At 34.3% G+C, this 20,742-nt stretch overlaps 1 protein-coding gene across 2 annotated transcripts in view; it reads left to right on the forward strand.

Moving 5' to 3' along the window:
* Positions 1-20,742, forward strand: part of LOC126880020 (biotin--protein ligase) — a 223,977-nt gene that overhangs the window by 148,393 nt on the left and 54,842 nt on the right. For both annotated transcript variants that reach the window (XM_050643543.1, XM_050643544.1), the window contains exons 3-4: positions 6,195-6,356; positions 14,609-14,762. In XM_050643543.1, the coding sequence (XP_050499500.1) occupies positions 6,195-6,356; positions 14,609-14,762 (316 nt within the window). The remainder of the gene's footprint in view (positions 1-6,194; positions 6,357-14,608; positions 14,763-20,742) is intronic.

A 20,742-nucleotide genomic window follows, 5' to 3' on the forward strand; every position in this document is an offset into this window, starting at 1 on the left:
TCTGCAGCTTGGTAAAGTTCCAACGGAAAATGCACCTGGTTACTCTACGGAGCAATACGACTATAAAATAAAAATGTATACCATTTTTATTCAGTTGCAATGCGAAGGCAAAACAATCTTACTTTTCAATTAGAATACGGAGCGCAGTTCAGTTCCTTGAATCGCGATTTTCGGCTCTTATTGGAGCCTCATCTGAGAGAACGTAGGCACTGTTCTCCGCACCCCAATTGACCAGCACCAAGAGCTTTTCCCACCCATTGCAACTGAAGTGAAGGTACTAGGTGACTAGCGTCATCTGGCAGTTGAAAGATGAAGTTTGTTTTCAATCCTAATAGTAAAATTAATAATATTGAAAATATTAAAAATATTACTAAAAGATTTTTAAATTGAAAACTTATTGGTACACTTTCCTGGTGACAACCTCCAAGGCTTCTACAATTTGCAAGCACATGGATGCTACAGTGAAGACAAAGGGAAGGAATTCTACACTATGCAATTCACATATACTTTACCAAGCTGCAGACGGGGGATGTGAATTGCATAGTGTAGAATTCCTTCCCTTTGTCTTCACTGCAGCATCCATGTGCTTGCAAATTGTAGAAGCCTTGGAGGTTGTCACCAGGGAAATGTACCAATAAGTTTTCAATTTAAAAATCTTTTAGTAATATTTTTAATATTTTCAATATTATTAATTTTACTATTAGGATTGAAAACAAACTTCATCTTTCAACTGCCAGATGACGCTAGTCACCTAGTACCTTCACTTCAGTTGCAATGGGTGGGAAAAGCTCTCGGTGCTGGTCAATTGGGGTATGGAGAACAGTGCCTACGTTCTCTCCGATGAGGCTCCAATAAGAGCCGAAAATCGCGATTCAGGGGACTGGACTGCGCTCCGTATTCTAATTGAAAAGTAAGATTGTTTTGCCTTCGCATTGCAACTGAATAAAAATGGTATACATTTTTAAAAATAAAAATCTTAATAAATTAGAAGCGTTCGAATTGCGTTGTTACCGTCGCATGCTCAAAATCCAGTGGCAAAATCGAAGGAAAACGCTGTGTCGGAAGAAAACTGTCCTGACCGTGTAACATTATAGACGAAGCAACGAAGCACTAAAAAGCCCCAAAATCTAATCATCATGCAACTTTTTGCATTCAATTCGAGAGAGTGTCAGGCAATTTTGTGAACTAAATTGATCTCCGACAAAAAATTGTGTGCATGAGAAAATGCATTTTCAAGTGTATCTCGAAGAGATGGAAAATGAAACATTTAGAACTCAGGAAATATTGACGGAAATGAGTTAAATTTTTATATTTGGGGGTTTTGGAGGTCAGTGAACACAAATTTCATGACGACGATGGTCTCCGAAGTGCCCAGGTTGGAGCTCGTCGCCTGGGACAATCGAATAATTCGCGAAATGAAGATTAGATCGAAAAACTGAAAAATACGCGTTTAATATTTTTCAAAAATCTATGGAATGACACTAAAGACGACCCCCCCCCCACTCCATCCCCTGGAGGTGGGATAGGGGTAACTTTAAAATCTTAAACGGAAAAGCCCATTTTTATTACAGATTTGGATTGCTTACGTAAAAATAAGCAACTTTTATTCGAGAAATTTTTTCGAATTGTGGATAGATGGCGCTATAATCGGAAAAAACGATTTATCGTGATACCATTGGTAAATTATAGAATCGTTTTAATATCTCGAGAAATACACTTCCCAATAAAAGATCAAAAAATACGTATTTAGTATTTTTCAAGAACCTATCGAATAACATCAAACACGACTCTCCACTCCACCCCCTGTAGGTGGGGTGGGGGTTAACTTTAAAATCTTAAATGGCAATCCCCATGTTTTATTGCAGATTTGGATTCCTCATGAAAAAATAAGTAATATTTTTTCGACATTTTTTAAAATTGTTAATAGATTGCGCTAATAAATAGTGTTTTTCGGATTATTGCGCCATCTATCCATAATTCGAAAAAATTTGTCGAATAAAAGTTACTTATTTTTACGTAAGGAATCCAAATCTGTAATAAAAAAATGTGGGCTCGTATTTAAGATTTTAAAGTTACACCTCACCCCACCTCCAAGGGGTGGAGTGGAGGGTCGTGTTTTATATTAATCGATAGGTTGTTAAAAAATATAAAATACGTATTTTTTGGTTTTTTATTTGGAAGTGTATTTCTCGAGATATTAGACCGTTTCTATAATAATTTACCTATGGTATCACGAAAAAATCGTTTTTTCCGATTATAGCGCCATCTATCCACAATTCTAAAAAATGTCTCGAATAAGAGTTGCTTACTTTTACGTAAGCAATCCAAATCTGCAATAACAAATGGGGTTTCTATTTAAGATTTTAAAGTTACCCCCACCCCACCTCCAGGGGTGGAGTGGGGTGGTCGTGTTTAGTGTCATTCGATAGATTTTTGAAAAATATTGAACACGTGTTTTTTAATTTTTCGATCCAATCTTTATTTCGCGAATTATTCAATCGTCCCGCGAATTATTCGGCCGTCCCAGGCGACGAGTTCCACCCTGGGCACCAGGTACCTCGGAGACCATCGCCGTCATGAAATTTGTGTTCAGTGACCTCCAAAACCCCCAAGTATAAAAGTTGAACTCATTTCCGTCAATATTTCCTGAGTCCTAAATTTTTTATTTTCCATCTCTTCGAGATGCACTTTAAAGATGCTTTTTCTCATGCACAAAAATTTTTGCCGGAGATCAATTTAGTTCACAAAATTGCCTGACACTCTCACGAATCGAATGCAAAAAGTTGCATGACGATTCATCTTACTGCACAAAATTCCTAGGTTTAATACTTCGTTGCCTCGGTTGAGGAATTGTTTCATCTAGCTGCCGACCAGCCAAGAAACATTTTATCAGATTGTTAATACGATGATAGCCAACTCTTGAAAACAAGCACGGCACCCAAAGAAGAAGAATTTTGTATATACCATTTACCCCCTCTAGGAATTTTTGTCGTGGAAAGGAAAAATAGTTTAATGTTTTCTAATAAACTTGTTTTTTTAACGTGGTTAATTCACTTTTAACCGTATTCTTTTCTTTTCTCCTCAATAATTTTCATCTATTTACACTTTCAGGCCACAAATAGATTATCTGGTGTTAATATACTTAATGCTTTAGGTCGTTTGGCTCATGATCTTCGTTTACTTATTATCACTTTCAACGAGATCGTTAAGTTGAATTTATAAAAATACAGAACAATGAGACATGTTTACAAACATTGTTAACAAAGATTAATTGGTCGAATGTTGTCAGATGCAGAGCGGAAGACGAGATTCTGTGTACACTATTATTCTGAAAGTGTTTCCTTGTGGCATATCAGCTTTTATTAAGTATTTCTTTAGGAATCACTCTCTCATTAGAGGATTAGAATGGTTCATTAGAAAATTAAAAATACAAACATAAACTGAAAATGCAAAAGATTTGCAACACTAAATAACATTTGGAACAACACATACGGAAAGAATGGACCAAAGCCACACTGTGCCCAATGCACAAGAAGTGCAACAAAAGTGTATGCCACAGTTACAAGTTACAGCAGTGGCGGCCCGTGAGGCAGTGCCATAGAGCCATGGCACTACCTCGCTAACTATGCAGAAACATATTTTTTATCTTCAAAACTTTTTAATTCCTGTTAATTTTTTTGTGTGTATTTCTTTTGATCTTCATAATTTATATAAAATATGGCAACTATGGGCGTAATACAATCCCTGCCACAGCGGAGTTTATTCGACAGGAGAATCTCTCCTTCGTGCCAAAGTCAGTACTGACACGACTAAAGAGAGAAAGATTTTACGAGCATTCTATTTAAGTGACAGAGAAAGAGCTATATTGGACTATTAGTATACCTTTAAATGTGAATCTCTGTGCCGTTTCTTTACGTGCTGGTTTGTCGCTTTTATTATGTATATTTTCTGTTAAAAAGTTTTGTATTTATAATTAAACTTTTGGGGCATCATGATCGTGGCTGTAGTGTGTAGTATAAAAATAATGTTTTGATTATTTCTTAAGTTTAATTTATTAATTGACAATGAAGATTAGTATCTTAAAAAAAATTTTAAGAAATTTAAATTTTTAAGAATATTTTTTTTTTAAATATTTTAAAAAAACTACAAATGTTATAAGGTTTTGTGGAGCTTTCGAGTTAGCTTTAAGAGGTCACGACGAAAAAGAAAATTCAGGAAATAGAGGCATATTTAAGGAGCTGGTCAATTTTAGCGCCGAATTAGACAACGACTTAAAGGTTCATATTATTCAAAGTACCAGATCTTTCAAAGGTCTACCTTCTCCGGACATTTAGTTGCTTCTAATTTATTTATGTCGGAGAAGTTTTCTGCTTATAAGCATCAGTTCTCCGAATCATTTCTTAATGAAACATGGAGACAATTTAAATTTTTAAACAAAACTCGATTTAAAATTGAATTAGAAGTAGGTACTGTATTGGCGAGACGAATTAAGTACTACCTCTGGGGCTGTTTTGCTATCGGTTTTATTGTAGAGGGAAGGCTTAAAAAGCACATTTGAAGAAACTATTAAACTTTTAAGTATTTTAGTTACCATTCCTATATCAACATCTGAAGCAGAACGCTGTTTTTCGATGTTAAAACATAGTGCTTTAGGTATGCTATCTGCAGAAAAGCATTTTGTAAATTGTATTGATAATTTTAATAATAAAGGCATTGAAAACTTTACAATCAAAAAATAGAAGAATGAACTTCATATATCGTAAACTTTAAAAGTGACATTACAAAAATTTGTGCATGTGTGTGAATAATGAAATAGTATTATTTTTATAAATTGGTAAATAGAGACTAAATCTTAATAACAAACTTCAAGCACTATCAGCAGTAAATGCTGGTGGTAGGTTAAGAGGTTTTTATTATTAATTAATTTACGGAACTGTTTTGATCAATGTTGGACAATTGCTTGGCACCTCAGATCAATAAACATAAGATAAAAGTATTCGCGCATATATTTTTTCAGTTTTTGTTGTAAGTATACCTTTTTTGACAATACCGTGAATTCGTCACTAAAATTTTTGGCGGCTGCCCGAGTTCTGGCACTACCTTCTTAAAGTGGTACGAGCCGCCACTGAGTTACAGGGGAAAATACTTGCACTACATATAAAAGATAAAATATTGCAAAAAATAGATACCTACTCACATAGAATATCAATGTGGATTCAAAAGGGGACGCAGTACAGTGCACAGTAGATAAAATTTTCCTGACGTGCGAAATACAATCAAACAGCTACGAATATGGAAAATATACAGTGGCCCTATTCATTGACTTTAAACAAAGTTTTTGTCAGAGTAAAACGGAAAGAAATATCCACTATGTGAAATGGGAATTAGTGAAAGATTAGTAAGAATGATACAAGTGACACTCAGTATCAGAGAATAGGCTTAAAATAAATGGAAAAGATACAGATAAGTTTTGAGGAGGTGTGACAAGGGGACACACCGTCATCACTTTTGTTCAGCGTCCTTCTTGAAATTGTTGTCAAAGAAGCCGGAATCAACAGAACAGGACTTATATTTCAACAAAAACTCCAATGCGCAGGATTAGTTCATACCATAGTACTAATAGCCATAAGTAAACAAGAATTAAAAGAGACACTAAAAAGACTACAAACAAAAACGAGAAAGAAAGGGATGTGTATCCTTTTCTGAAGAAGAAAAGACCAAATATATGGAATGGTAAGTAGGATAGAACGGCACCAAATGTAAAGTAAAAAATCCAAGCGAGGATTATGGGTGGTAATCGTTGTATCTTTGATCTAAACAAGTTATTAATAAGTAAAAACATATCTAGAAGGGCTATGATAAGAATATATAAAACAGTGATAAGACATATGCCAGTTAAACTTGGACGATGAACAAATCCGAACAAGTTGTACTACAAATGTGGGAAAGAAAAGTCCTCAAGAAAATATGCTGTGGAATGGCATGTGGATAAACAAACCAAAAAGGTCCTTAATAAAATCTATGGAATGAAATGTGGATAAATAGACCAAATATAGAACTAGAGACGATGTATGGAGAACCGAATATCGTAGGGATCATAAAATCACAAAGCCTGAGATATATAATGTTATGTTTTTAATAAAATATCTTTTTCTGTTACTTTCAAAATGTAATTATTGATTTAATATTTTTAGCAAACAATACATTTATCCCAATGGCTAGCGTTTCCAAAGGATAGTAGCCTTTTCCCAATATACTTCGGAAAAAATGCGCCAAAATTAGAATCTCCACACGTGTATGTATTAGTTCAATCTATGCTTGAAACATACGTCAAACATTCCGCAGATATTTTGCAGGTAAGTGTTTACACTTTACATACAGATTCTTTACTCTTTAGTTTTCAATTAGATATACACACTGTAAATATCAATACTGCTTCCCCACTGCGCACCTGATGTCGCGCCGATTCATACGTCATTCTATAGTGGCAATGTAACTCATTATCATAAGCAATGTTGCCTATTTTAGCGCTTCCTTGATTAGGGTATATCTAATCAAACGCTAAATAGTCTGTATACTCCAGTCGGATTAGACGAAAAATAAAGGCCATTGCATGCGAGCTACCCGAAATTTTATTATTGTAATCTTTAGGGAGGGATCAATGTAAATTTAAAATCGCGACTAACCCTGCCGCCGCGTTAGCCGCCATCTTGAACTTAATGGAGAACCGTTTTTGCTCAATATCTCTGTCATTTTCAACTTCTCGACAAAAATTTTAAGGAAGGGTTTGCAAATTCGATTTCCTACATTTTTTTTCCAGTTTTTTTCCGTGCAGTCGATATTTTCCAAGTTAATGTGGGAAGAAGTGACAAAGCATAGTTGTTGAACTATCTCGTTTAGTATTATTTTTACGACATACATCCACATGAACAAAAATGGAAAAAAAATATTTTATACAATTTTGATCTCGTTCATACTTTTGTTAAAATCAATATTTACGATTTTACGCATGCGGTAAAGGCACGAGTATAAGAACTTGCGGGGATTGGTTTTATAGGAATTGGTTTTGTTCAATATCTCGGATATTTTCAAATTTTCAACAAATTACGATTTCATACAATTCCTTATTTGCAAAATTCTTTTCTTCACGAAAGGTTTTGTTCAATATCTCGAATCTTTTAAAAGCAATAGTAGGAGACTTATTTATTATAAATGTCAAATCTCTCGAGTAACAAATAAAATAATATTTTCTGCTTTAGACACACTCACGGACAAAAATATTGCATATTTTGATATTATGTATCATGTGAAATGAAATTTTTTGTGGTGCAATCCTTAGCCCCCTAGTGTTATAGGAATAGGATTTCTTTTCTGAATGCGATATAAATCTGTTTTAAACTGTCATATATAAATGCTCTATCCAATTTAAATCCGACATGAGCTATATGGTGACCAATACAATTTTTTTTAAATGTATAAACATTTTCAATTTCTTTACAACACGAAAATGCAGCAGCTGCATAGTGCTCTGGTTAAATCGGAGAGTGCAGGAAGAGTCTATACCGGTTTCGGAGGTCTTTTCCCCCTCATCAGTAGTCCCATATCCTCTTCTCTCCTACTTTTCGAGGCATCACACTTTGGGCCTTTTCGAATTGCAAAGGAAGAAATGTCACGGATGAACTAGAGCCATCTACCGAAAAACAAAGTAAGTTATCAATCGAAGTAGCACATAAAACGACAATAAATATCGTTCCCATACCACCAGATTGACAACAGGTAGAATACTTTCTTTGGTTACACCTCCTGAGATTTTCAAAATTTATAAACCAGAGCATTATGCAGCTGCTGCATTTTTGTGTTGCAAAGAAATTGAAAATGTTTATACATTTTTAATTCATTTACTCTTTTGTAGGAGTATTAACGAATCTTTCTTGTTGGAACTTTTACCACGCTGAGCAGATGAGTGGTGAATCATTTAAAATTCTCTCATCTTAATTTAAGAATAAAACACTGAAAACGTTTGTTTTCTATACTTCCACAACATTTATTACAACTAAGTCTTTAACTGAAGAGGTTGAGGAGTCGGAGCTGTTTGTCTCGAGTTGGTCATTCAGAATTATATCTGTATTTTTCAATTTATTAATTTCCATAGATTCTAAAAAAGATAGCTTAAGGCCTTTATTTTGAATATGCAGAATTTGAACTCTTCATTGAAAGAATGATTATGATCTAGAAGGTGAAGTGCGTATGTAGAAGTGTCTGTTTTTCTATTGTTGAACGCCCTTTTGTGTTCTGCCATCCGTTTGTCAAAGGTTCTGCCAGTTTGACCGATGTAAGTTTTCGGACAGTCACCACAAGTTAGTTTGTACACACCACTCTGTAGTTTCTTTCTCTTTCGGCTTTTATTGTTCATAATATATTTGCTTAAGTTGTTGTTAGTTCTGAAAGCTGGTGTTATTCCTTTTTTTATGTGTCTGGCTATTTTTGTTGTTATCTTGCCAGTATATGTGAGAGAGCAGAAGGTACTGGGTTCTTTCTGTGGTGGTGGATACACTAATTTCAGGGCTTTCTTATGGAGTTTTTGGTTTCAAATTTTGTTAACTGTTTGTTCGTTATAGCCATTGTGTACTGCTATTTGTTTAATGATGTTTAGTTCTATCTCGAAGTTATTTTTTGTCATGGGAATTTCTGTCAGTCTATGTATCATGCTATGGTAGGCTGCTAATTTGTGTTGTGTAGGATGGGATGATGAATTCTGTATGGTTGTGTCAATATGGGTAGGTTTATGATATACGGAGAACTCATGTTTGTTGTGTAGTCTGGTAATTGTTACATCTAGAAAGTTTATGGAATTATTCTGTTCTGTTTCTATTGTAAACTCAATATTACTGTGAAGTGAATTAATGTATGATAGAAATTGGTCAAGTTGTCTGTTAGTTTCTGTAAAGCATACTAGTATATCATCCACGTATCTCCACCAATATAAGAACTGTTTAAATACGGGATGTTTAGAAATTGTTGTTTCAAGTTGGTTCATAAATACAGAGAGAGTCTGTAAAGTGGAATAAATTCAATATCTCAAATACTAATTGTTTTTTTGGAAAATGCTCAGACCCGTCGATTAGTATTTCAAATTGTCCTTTTTGACATTCAATAAAAATGTATACAGGGTGTCCCAATTTAGAGATATGACGTCATCGTCGATTTCTTAAATGGCAACACTGTCATTTTGATAGCTAATTTGATAGGGTTTGTAAAGTTATACATAACTGCAAAATATCAAATTTTTATTCTCTACCATTTACAAGATAATAGAAAATGACAAAGGTATATCTGTAATTTGGAATATATTCAATAATTAAAATACTAACTGTTTTTTTGAAAAATGCTCAGACCCGTCGATTAGTATATCAAATTGTCATTTTTGACATATAATAATAATGTATACAGGGTGTCCCAATTTAGAGATATGACGTCATCGTTGATTTTCTTAAATGGCAACACTATCATTTTGATAGCTATTTTGATAGCGTGTGTAAAGTTATACACATCTGAAAAATTTCAAAATTTTATTCCCTACCATTTACAAGATAATAAAAAATAACAAAGTTATGAAGAACAAGAAGTAATCAAATAATAATTGAATTTATTTATTTCAATTAAGCAAATGCTCATAACGTTGCCCATTGACAATTTGACAATAATTGAGGGCAACATTATGAGTTTTTGCTTAATTTATTGAAATAATTAAATTCAATTATTAGTTGATTACTTCTTTTTCATAACTTTGTTATTTTTTATTATCATCTAAATGGTAGAAAATACAAATTTGAAATTTTGCAGTTGTGTATAACTTTACACACCCTATCAAAATAGCTATCAAAATGACAGTGTTGCCATTTAAGAAAATCAACGATGACGTCATATCTCTAAATTGGGACACCCTGTATACATTATTATTATATGTCAAAAAGGACAATTTGATATACTAATCGACGGGTCTGAGCATTTTTCAAAAAAACAGTATTTTAATTATTGAATATATTCCAAATTACATATATAACTTTGTTATTTTCTATTATCTTGTAAATGGTAGAGAATAAAAATTTGATATTTTGCAGTTATGTATAACTTTACAAACCCTATCAAATTAGCTATCAAAATGACAGTGTTGCCATTTAAGAAAATCGACGATGACGTCATATCTCTAAATTGGGACACCCTGTATACATTATTATTGAATGTCAAAAAGGACAATTTGAAATACTAATCGACGGGTCTAAGCATTTTCCAAAAAAACAATTAGTATTTGAGATATTGAATTTATTCCACTTTACAGACTCTCTGTATATCTGATAGCAATGGGCATAGAGGATTACCCATAATAAGTCCTGCACTGTTGTTTGTGTATATTTGATTATTGAATTCAAAATAGTCTTGATTTACTCAAGTTTCAAGGAGGTGTAAAATTTCAGATGTAATGATTGGATTTGTACTATTATGGTCTAAAAGATTTTTAACTAAAACAAAAGTTTCTGTAGGAGGAACACTAGGAAAAAGATTTTTTTTCCATCCATCAATCATCTTAATTTCCTCGGCATCCTGTATAATTTATAAATTTTGAAAATCTCAGGAGGTGTAACCAAAGAAAGTATTCCACCTGTTGTCAATCTGGTGGTATGGGAACGACATTTATTGTCGTTTTCTGTGCTACTTCGATTGATAACTTACTTTGTTACAATTTTTTTAATTGAATCTCATCAAGGTAAGTATTCACTATCCTAGCAACATGAAGACATGCGATAACGGGCATTAGTACAAATCTGTCATATCCAATATGGCTGGTAAATGGCAAAACATGATCTTCTAAAATGTTTTAATGTACATGTCAACTGTCATTCACCCAATCACCTCCATAAGTTCGGTATGCCCTTTCTAAGAAATACCATTCCATAGCACTATGCCGTCACCCCCAAAATTAACGCTCTGTATAAGGTTACAACTGACATACCATTCGCCAACTCTTCTGTAGAGGAAGTTTTGTCAATAATGCTTTAATATGGTGAACGGTATGCCAGTTGTAACGTCATACAGAACGTTAATTTTGGTGGTGGCGCCATAGTGCTATGGAGTGGTATTTCTTGGAAAGAACATACCGAACTTGTGGAGGTGATTGGACGAATGACAGCTGACATATACGTTAAAAGCAGTTTAGCCATTTGCCAGCCATATTGGATATGACAGATTCGTGCTAATGCACGATAACGCACTAAAAGTAAATACATACCTTGATGAGATTCAATTTGAAAATTATATTGGCCACCATATAGCTCATATCAGATTTAAATCCGGTGGAGCATTTATATGATAGTTTAAAACATCGCATTCGGAAAAGAAATCCTATTGCTATAACACTATACTTAATTTACAATCAAGATGCAGTAGAAATAAACAAACCAAGATACGTTAAATGCAACTAGGAACACTCCCAAATCATAATTTACAATGTATAAACTTTGGAAATCATGATTTGGGATTTACAATGTATACATATTGTAAATTGATTCGGGAGTGCTCCTAGTAGCATTTAACGTGTCTTGGTTTGTTTATTTCTACTGCATCTTGATTGTATATTTAGTATAGGGGGGCTAAGGATTGCACCACAAAAATTTTACTTCACATGATAATTTCAAAATATGCAATTTTTTTGTCCGTGAGTATATTATATTTTACTTTTATATATTATATTTCAAGCAAGCATAGTGATTTAACCCAGCCTGAGAGACTTGCTCACCCCTAGAGAATGACATTCGGGTTCGGGTGATACAATTCATTGGGGCGAGGAGGATTAACTCCCGTAAGCAGGAATCACTCCACCCCGCTTCAATGCTCCAGACCATCCACTTACCCCCCGATAGCACTCTGATGCGCTATAGGGGCTCTCAATCAGCAAAGTGCTTATCATATGGGAGTCTTGGGTACACGGACTCCCATATGAAATCCTACCCCGATCAATGCAGGCCAGCGTGAGGCGCTCTATTCCCGCTATCTCTAGTGACTTATCTTCGATCTGTTTTGCTTGCTCGGGCGCCGAGTCCCCGCTCTGGGCTATGTCCAGTTCGGCGACTCGGCGCTCGAGGATGTGGGCCCCTCATGCCCGTTTTTTGGGTTTTGTTACTAACATTTTTTTGTGGCTTTCGCCTATTGTTAATATTTTATTGATTTGTTTAGTGGCTGAAGCCGTTTTGAAGTTTTTTGTATATTTTTTTGAGGGATGTCTGAAAATTATAAAAATGAACATTAATAAATATAATGAGATGCCAAAGGTGAGCAAGTTGTCTTCTTTTGATAGAGCTACGATTATCTAGCCTTTATTATATATTTACTAATATTTGTTGTTTGGGTCTCCTATGTTTCCATCTATGGTACACATCATACCTTAATATCTCTTGCAAGATTCGGTTTGGGTGGTCTTCTAGCTCAGCAAATTTTGTTCTGGCTTTTTCTTCCATAATATCCAGTACTCTTATTTGTTTTAGGTCTCTAAATAAGAACCGTTCGGCGACGTATCTGGGCGCGTTTGCAGCTTCTCTGAGGCAGTTGTTGTATGCCGCTTGTATCTTCTTTTTGTTACTTTGACTTATGTGACCCCATGCAAGAGATGCGTATGTAATTATTGGCAGTATAATGCTATTTATCAGTCTTAATTTTGTTTTCATAGCTAATTTGCTTCTTCTTCCTGTGAGTCCTGTTATTGCCGATCTGGCCGCTGCTGTTTTCTGGACTGTTGCGTTGACATCTGATGTGAATGTAAGACCTTGGTCCATTGTGACTCCTAAATATTTAACTTCGTTTTGCCATTCGATGGGTCTGTCTTGCAATGTTAGCTGTTCTTCTGGGTTATCTCTTCTCTTTTTGAAGATAACCGCTTGGGTCTTATCTGGATTTATTGCTATTTTCCATTGGATACTCCATTCTTCTATTGTATCCAATGCCGTCTGTAGATTTCTTACAGCTATATCTAGGTTCATGTGTTTTGCAGCAATTGCAGTGTCGTCTGCATAAAGGCTGATCAATGTTCCGGGGGTTCTTGGAACATCTGCTGTATATATGCTATACAGAAGGGGTGATAAAACTGCCCCCTGTGGTACTCCAGCTTCCGGCATTCCGTGTTCTGATAGAACTGGTCCTATCCGGACCCTGAACTTCGCTGAACCGGTCGCTTAGGTACGAGGAGATGAGTTTCGTCATGGCCCCGCTGTATCCATAATCTCTCATTTTGTATGTCAGTCCTTCATGCCACACTCTATCAAAGGCTTTGCTTACATCCAGAAAGGCTGCTCCCGTATATTGTTGGTCATTGAATCCAGCTACTATATATTCGGTAAGTCTTAATATTTGAAGTTCGCTGGAATGTTGAGCTCTGAATCCAAACTGTGATTCTGGGATTATGCCTAGCCTGTCTGTCTCTGATTGGAGCCTGGTTTGGATGACCCGCTCCACTATCTTACTGACTGCTGGAAGTAAGCTAATCGGCCTGTAATTTTGAGGAAATATGTGGTTCTTTCCTGGCTTGGGTATCATAATTACATGGGCTTCCTTCCATCGATTTGGGAAGAGCCTGTATCTTAGTATTGCGTTTGTTATATTTGTCAAATACACAACTGCTTTCGAGGGAAGATACTTCAGAGCTCTGTTAGTGATTTCGTCTGGACCAGGTGCTTTCTTTGGTGAACTTTTTCGAATCAGTTCACTTATTTCTCTTGGTGATGTGGGATTTATTATTTCTTCTTGTTCTTCGGGCGTTTCTAGTTCTGTTTCTTCGACTTCTTCGATAAAGTCTATATCTTCGTCTTGGTGATAATTCAGTGTACACTCTCTTTCAAGTGTCCTTCTCATCACCTCGGCTTTATCTTCTTCTGTGTAGACGATCCCATTTTCTCCATGTAGTGGGGGAATGGGTTTTCTATCGTTTCTTAAAGTTCTTTGGAGCCTCCATATTTCTTGCATATTTTGGCTCCTTTCCTCCATTTCTTTTATGTAGTTTTCCCACTTTTGGCTTCTATGGTCTATTAGTGCCTGTTTGACTTGTCGATTCAGTCGATTTGCCCTATTTTTATCTTCCTGGTTCTCTTTTTGGCTCTGTTCTTTTCCCTTATCATTTCTTTTATTTCCTGATTTATGTCTCTAAATCTTCCCATATGAATTTCATATTCTTCTTCAGTAGTGCTATTTCTTAGTGCTTCTTTTATGATGTTTTCGAGCTCTAGGACTTTTTCCTCTATTTCTTGTGGATTGTCAATTGTAGGAATGTTTCCAATTCCTATGCTCACTAGGCGTTTGAAGTTAGACCACTTACTTTTCTTTCTTTTCTTTGTTGTTTTGTTATCTTCTTCCCATGTACCTATTTCTATGAGTATGGGGTTGTGGTCTGCTGATCCTTCGTTTAAGGTTCGGATGTCTGTTTGTAGTCCTAGGCTTTTGGCCACTACTATATCTAAATGGGTTGGTAGAGCATTTCTATATATTATATTTTGTATTATACTTTATATTTATTAGAATAAAGTATAAAACCTCAATCTAATATTTGTTGTAAATTATGTTTAAGGTTGAAAACTATGGTGAGTTGATAGCCTGGAGGGCATCTGATACTTTTGATGCCATCATAAAATCTGATTTAAATAAACTTACCAGAATTGTTCATACTTTTTCAATGAACAATCTGGATATTAACCATGAGTTGAGATTATTAAGGATTGAAAGTAAGTATTTAATTATTAAGGTGATACAGTAGCGATCAACAGGTAGCCAAAACGCGTTCCAAGATTGCGGCTGTAATTTTGAATATTTTTTCGAGATATTTGGCACACGTATTCGTAATATAATAAAGAATGGCGGTACAGAGCCCAATTTGAAAAATATATTAATATGTGGAAATTACACTGTAATTAAATACAATATTAAAAAAACGAGCCTGTACCGCCATTAATAAGAACAAAAAAATACACTTTTTTCAAATAAACTTTTTTATCCGATGCCTAGATTTTGTGTCATTTTGGAACTACTAATGAAATAAAAAATTTTAGTAGTTCCAAAATGACACAAAATCTAGGCATCCGATAAAAAAGTTTATTGGAAGAAAGTGTATTTTTTTGTTTTTCTTAATGGCGGTACAGGCTCGTTTTTTTAATATTGTATTTAATTACAGGGTAATTTCCACATATTAATATATTTTTCAAATTGGGCTCTGTACCGCCATTCTTTATTATATTACGAGTAAGTGTGCCAAATATCTCGAAAAAATATTCAAAATTACGGCCGCAATCTTGGAACGCGTTTTCGCTATCTGTTGATCGCTACTTTTTCCTCTTAAAGAAAGTAGGTAAATTAATAAACTTTGTAAGTGAAAGTAAATAGAAAAGAAAATAAGCTTTGAATTTTGAAAAAAGGTGTGGGTAAAAATGTCTTCAAAGTTATAACATATTGTAATATTACCGCTTTTACATAATTTTAGCAATAATTTGGTCAACGCGGCAGAAACACGACCCGACAAAGAGAGGACAAAAAGATTGCTCGAAACAGCGGAGATGAAAACCCTTCGAAAAATCGAAGGTAGGACTCTATGGGACAGAGTTAGAAGTACAGATATACGACGGAGATGCAAGGTGGATAGCATTAATAACTGGGTAAGAAACAGAAGAATAGAATGGAATGACCACATAAGCCGAATGACAACAAATAGGGTAGTCAGGACAGCGAGAGACGGTTCCCCAATAGGAAGACGATCAGTGGGAAGATCACGAAAACGATGGAACGACAACTTACTAGAGGCACATTGAAAAAACAGACAGTCATGTCTATACAAAAAGAAGAAGAAGAAGAAGAATTTGTTATAAATATACAAAAAAAATGGGGCGATAATTTGGCCAATCTGGTATACTTGCCAACAAAATGTTTGAGAAAACCGTATCATAATTCTATTACAACGTCATTTGTATTTGAGTAGTATCGTTAAATTTCGTGAGGTAAACACAGTGAATAGCAGGTATAATAATTACAAGAATAAAAAACCGCTAAACGCCGTAAAAATAAGTGGCGCATACAATATTCCATCTACAAAAGATCTGATATGAATATTACGTGGCGCGAAAATGTATTTTCATTTTGATGCAAAACAAAATTCTAGTTTTAGTTTAAAAGATTTTTACATAATGTTTGCTAAATTTGAAGTAAACGCGCCACAAAAGAGTTTCAAAATTCAAACTGTATCAAAGTTACTCTTTTGTGGCGCGTTTTTTATTCTTGTATCAGGAGTTTTTCAAAGTTATTTATAAATTAAATGTATGAAGTTAAATGCAATGTTTCTCGATTACACGTTAAGCTTTATAAATAGTCGCCTTTGTCGCATTATCTCCCAAATGATCTAGTGTCCATCCAATGTACACTAGATTTTTTTTCTATTCGAAATAGATTGAAAAAAATATTGAAATGGCCGGTAAATGAACTCGAATTGCCCGTTGCCAGATCAAATTTAGCGTCGTAACCACTACAACTACATAAACCATTTAGGGAATAATCGTTAATTGGATTATACTTTTGTAACTTAATAACTTCTAAACGGCTTAACCTATTTTGATCACTAAACATGAGTTTGAAACGTATTGAGAAGTATTATCTTATGCATCTAAGGTCAAGTATGATAACTGAAGCTATTACAGGAATTATTGAGCTTGAAAAACCGTTTTTCCCATAAGAAATAGATTTGATCATACTTATGAAGCCTATAACTTAAAAATTCGAATTTTCCCGGATATGAGGTATACATCGTCAGATTCGCCTAGAGTCCTTCTACAAACGCTCAGTTATTGGCGCAATTCGTAGGTTGAAATTTTGAGTAATTGTCGAAAAACCAAAATTTTCAAAGTTTAGTTTTTCAGTTTTTTGGCTATACTGAGCCGTGTGTATGTCTGATCCTGGCGGCTTAAACACCATTTGAAAGCTTAACTCAATACTATTGATTTGGTGTATTTGCGGTTCTCCTGTCTCTTCTTGAACCGAAGATATATACCCCCAAAAAATATGCCGTTTTGTACCTACCAAGTCCTATAGCTGGCTTATGGGTGGTCGAAAGTCACAAACTACATCGGTTCTGAATCGGCCATGACCCCCTCTTCAAACACAGAAATAAAATTCAGATCGGTTTAACTTTTCCACATACATACATACATACATACATATGTCCGTCCGCTATAACTTTTCCCATGCGGTACGATTCATTTTCAATCAAATTAAGTCAAAACATAAATTGAAACGAACGTCGATGTGTATATAGGGTGAGGCAGATAACTGGCCCATTAGAAATATTTAGAGAACTAAAGACAACAGAATCATGAAAATTGGATTGCAGTGGTTTTGAAGGGTGATCTACTTAATGAAAATATTTTCATCAATTTGCCACTTCCGGTTATACCGGAAGTTGCTTAAAACTTCGTTTTTTTTAAATGGGACACCCTGTATATTTTTACATTTTTAGATTCTACTCGATGTCTTCTTTCTTAAAATATGCGGTTTTGTAATGTTATACAGGGTAGTTTAAAAACTGATTACGTTTTTTTATTAATTTCGTAGCAACTTTCACACCCTGTAGAATTGTAGTAGTTGGATATCAAAAACTCTATTTATGTCAAAATGATTTTTAATGTAGTCTACTACATTAGATGTAGTCTACTACACTCGCGATCATAAAAAGCGGGTCACTCGATGAGTTATTCAAGTTAGATGTCTAGAATTTTCTACACCTGTAGTCCGATTTGAGTGATTTTTTTATTATGTTATAGCCTTATTCTTTAACAATATCGCTATAATAATATTGTTGCTAGACCGGTAAATTTTCATTGTATACCGGGTGTAACAATCATACTGTGTTTATTCCTAAAAGTTCGGAACACCCTGTGGAATGTTTTAGCATAGATAAAATATTGAAATTAAAACTCAATTGTAGCCTTGGCTCTCTTAACATTTTCTTTTTTGATTTATTTGTTTATGTTGGATAATAAAAAAGTTGAGCATGTTAATAACTAGCCATGTTCTTCACCAATACAGGGTGTTTCAAAATAAGTGCGACAAACTTTAAGGGATAATTCTGTATGAAAAATAATGACAGTTTGCTTTATAAACATATGTCCGCAAATGCTTCGTTTGCGAGATACGGGATGTTGAAATTTTTCTTACAAACTGACGATTTATTTTTTGCTCTAAAACCAATAGAGATATGCAAATGAAATTTGGTAGGTTTTAAGAGGCAGTTATTGTGGATTTTTTGACATACAATAAATAATTCTATATTCACCATTGGCGTGCATACGGGTATAAACATTTTAGATACATCCCGTAAGCACGCCAATGGTGAATATAAAATTCTTCATTATATGTCAAAAAATGCGCCATAACTACCTCTTAACATCTACCAAATTTCATTTGCATATCTCAACCGGTTTTAGAGCAATAAATAAATCGTCAGTTTGTAAGAAAAAATTCAACATCCCATGTCTCGAAACCGAAGAATTTCCGGTCATACGTTTATAAAGCACACTGTCATTATTTTTTCATGCAGAATTGCCCCTTAAAGTTTGTCGCACTTATTTAGAAACACCCTGTATTGATGAAGAACATGGCTAGTTATTAACGTGCTTAACTTTTTTATTATCCAACATAAACAAATAAATCAAAAAAGAACATGTTAAGAGAGCCTAAGGCTACAATTGAGTTTTAATTTCAATATTTTATCTTTGCTAAAACATTCCACAGGGTGTTCCGAACTTTTAGGAATAAACACAGTATGATTGTTACACCCGGTATACAATGACAATTGACCTGTCTAGCAACAATATTATTATGGCGATATTGTTAAAGAATAAGGCTATAACATACTAAAAAATCACTCAAATCGGACAAGAGGTTTAGAAAATTCGAGACATCTAACTTGAATAACTCATCGAGTGACCCGCTTTTTATGATCGCGAGTGTATTATTAAAAATTATTAGTATAGCTAAATGTTAAATTTTAGTATACAGGGTTGGTCGAAACTCGGAATGAGGATTTTCTGAATGTTCTTAAATGGACAGTATTTTAGTATTGCAATGGAAAGACATTTTATGGTACTTTTTTATTTCTTAAGCATTCCCTATACCTAAATGCTTTAATTTGTGCTTAATTGTTAATCGCGCCAAGAATGTGAACTACGTAGGTATTTTGATAGCTCAACCACTATTGACAATTTTAAAGATCAGTCTAGATTAATATGTATTTATTTCCGAAAAATTATTTGTGATTGAATATTTTCACGGCCAACCTAATAAAATTTTACCTATTTTTGTTGAAATTAATGTTTGGCTTGAATCACCAATAACTCACAAATTAAAGCATTAGGTATGGGGAATGCTTAAGAAATAAAAAAGTAGCATAAAATATCATTTCATTACAATAATAAAATATAGGGTGTTTCATTTAAGAAAACTCAGAAAATATTCTTTCCGAGTTTCGACGTATAGTACAGTACAATTCCTGTATAGTACAATTCAACATTTAGCTATACTAACAATTTTTAACAATAGTAGACTATATTAAAAATCATTTGAACATAAATAGAGTTTTTGATGTCAAACTACTACAATTCTACAGGGTGTGAATGTTGCTAGAAAATTAAGAAAAAAACGTAATTATCTTTTAAACTACCCTGTGTAACATTACAAAACCTCATATTTTAAGAAAGAAGACATCCAGGAGAATCGAAAAATGTAAAAATATACAGGATGTTCCATTTAAGAAAACGAAGTTATAAGCCACTTCCGGTATAACCGGAAGTAGCAAATCGATGAAAATATTTTCATTAAAGAGATCACTCTTCAAAACCCCTTTATTCCAATTTTCATAATTCTGTTTCCTTTAGTTCTCCAGATATTTCTAATAGGACTTTTATCTGCCTCACCCTGTATACATTTTGTATACTGTATACTATATACTACACACATCGGCGTACGTTTCACTTTCTGTTTTGACTTAATTTGATTGAAAATGAATCGTACCACATGGGAAAAGTTATAGCGGTCGGACTATACATACATACATATCGACAAACATTTTCCCTTTTTTAAATAAAAATTGAGTCATATTTCTGAGCTCGGTAACTTTTGAATGGTATAACCGATTTTCAAAATTAGATATTCGTTAGAAAGGTAATGATCAGTATTATCAGAAGCCGCAAAGGTCGGAGTTAAATTTTCGAAGTTCTTGGGAGTTTTGGGGACGAGAACGAAAAACAGACCCTAAATAGGAAGGGCCGTAAAATACACACTCGTGGACCAAAATGGATGGTTGACATATGAATGGGTGAGTCTTTTCCTTGAACATTAAGATGGGAGTTGGCCCAATTTCGTGTATATATAGTGTCGTGTGTAGGGGAGTGTGGATGTGCGCCACTGGCGAGAACTGGCGTGCTCTGGTAAAAAGTACAATAGATTAACAATAGAAAACATACTTTCTACCTGTACTGTAAATTTAACCAAACCATTCAAATACAAATGACTTTGTAATAAGCTTAAGATTAAGGTTTGCTGAAATATCTTGATAGCAACTATACTAGGTGTTTTAAAATTGAGTTTTTCTGTTCTGCGCCTCTGCTATCCAGTTGGTCATAAATACATAATAAATACAGTAAATAAATAAATAAGTACATAATTACC

The sequence above is a fragment of the Diabrotica virgifera genome, chromosome 2 (assembly GCF_917563875.1).
Source record: "Diabrotica virgifera virgifera chromosome 2, PGI_DIABVI_V3a".
Taxonomy (NCBI): Eukaryota; Metazoa; Arthropoda; class Insecta; order Coleoptera; family Chrysomelidae; genus Diabrotica; species Diabrotica virgifera.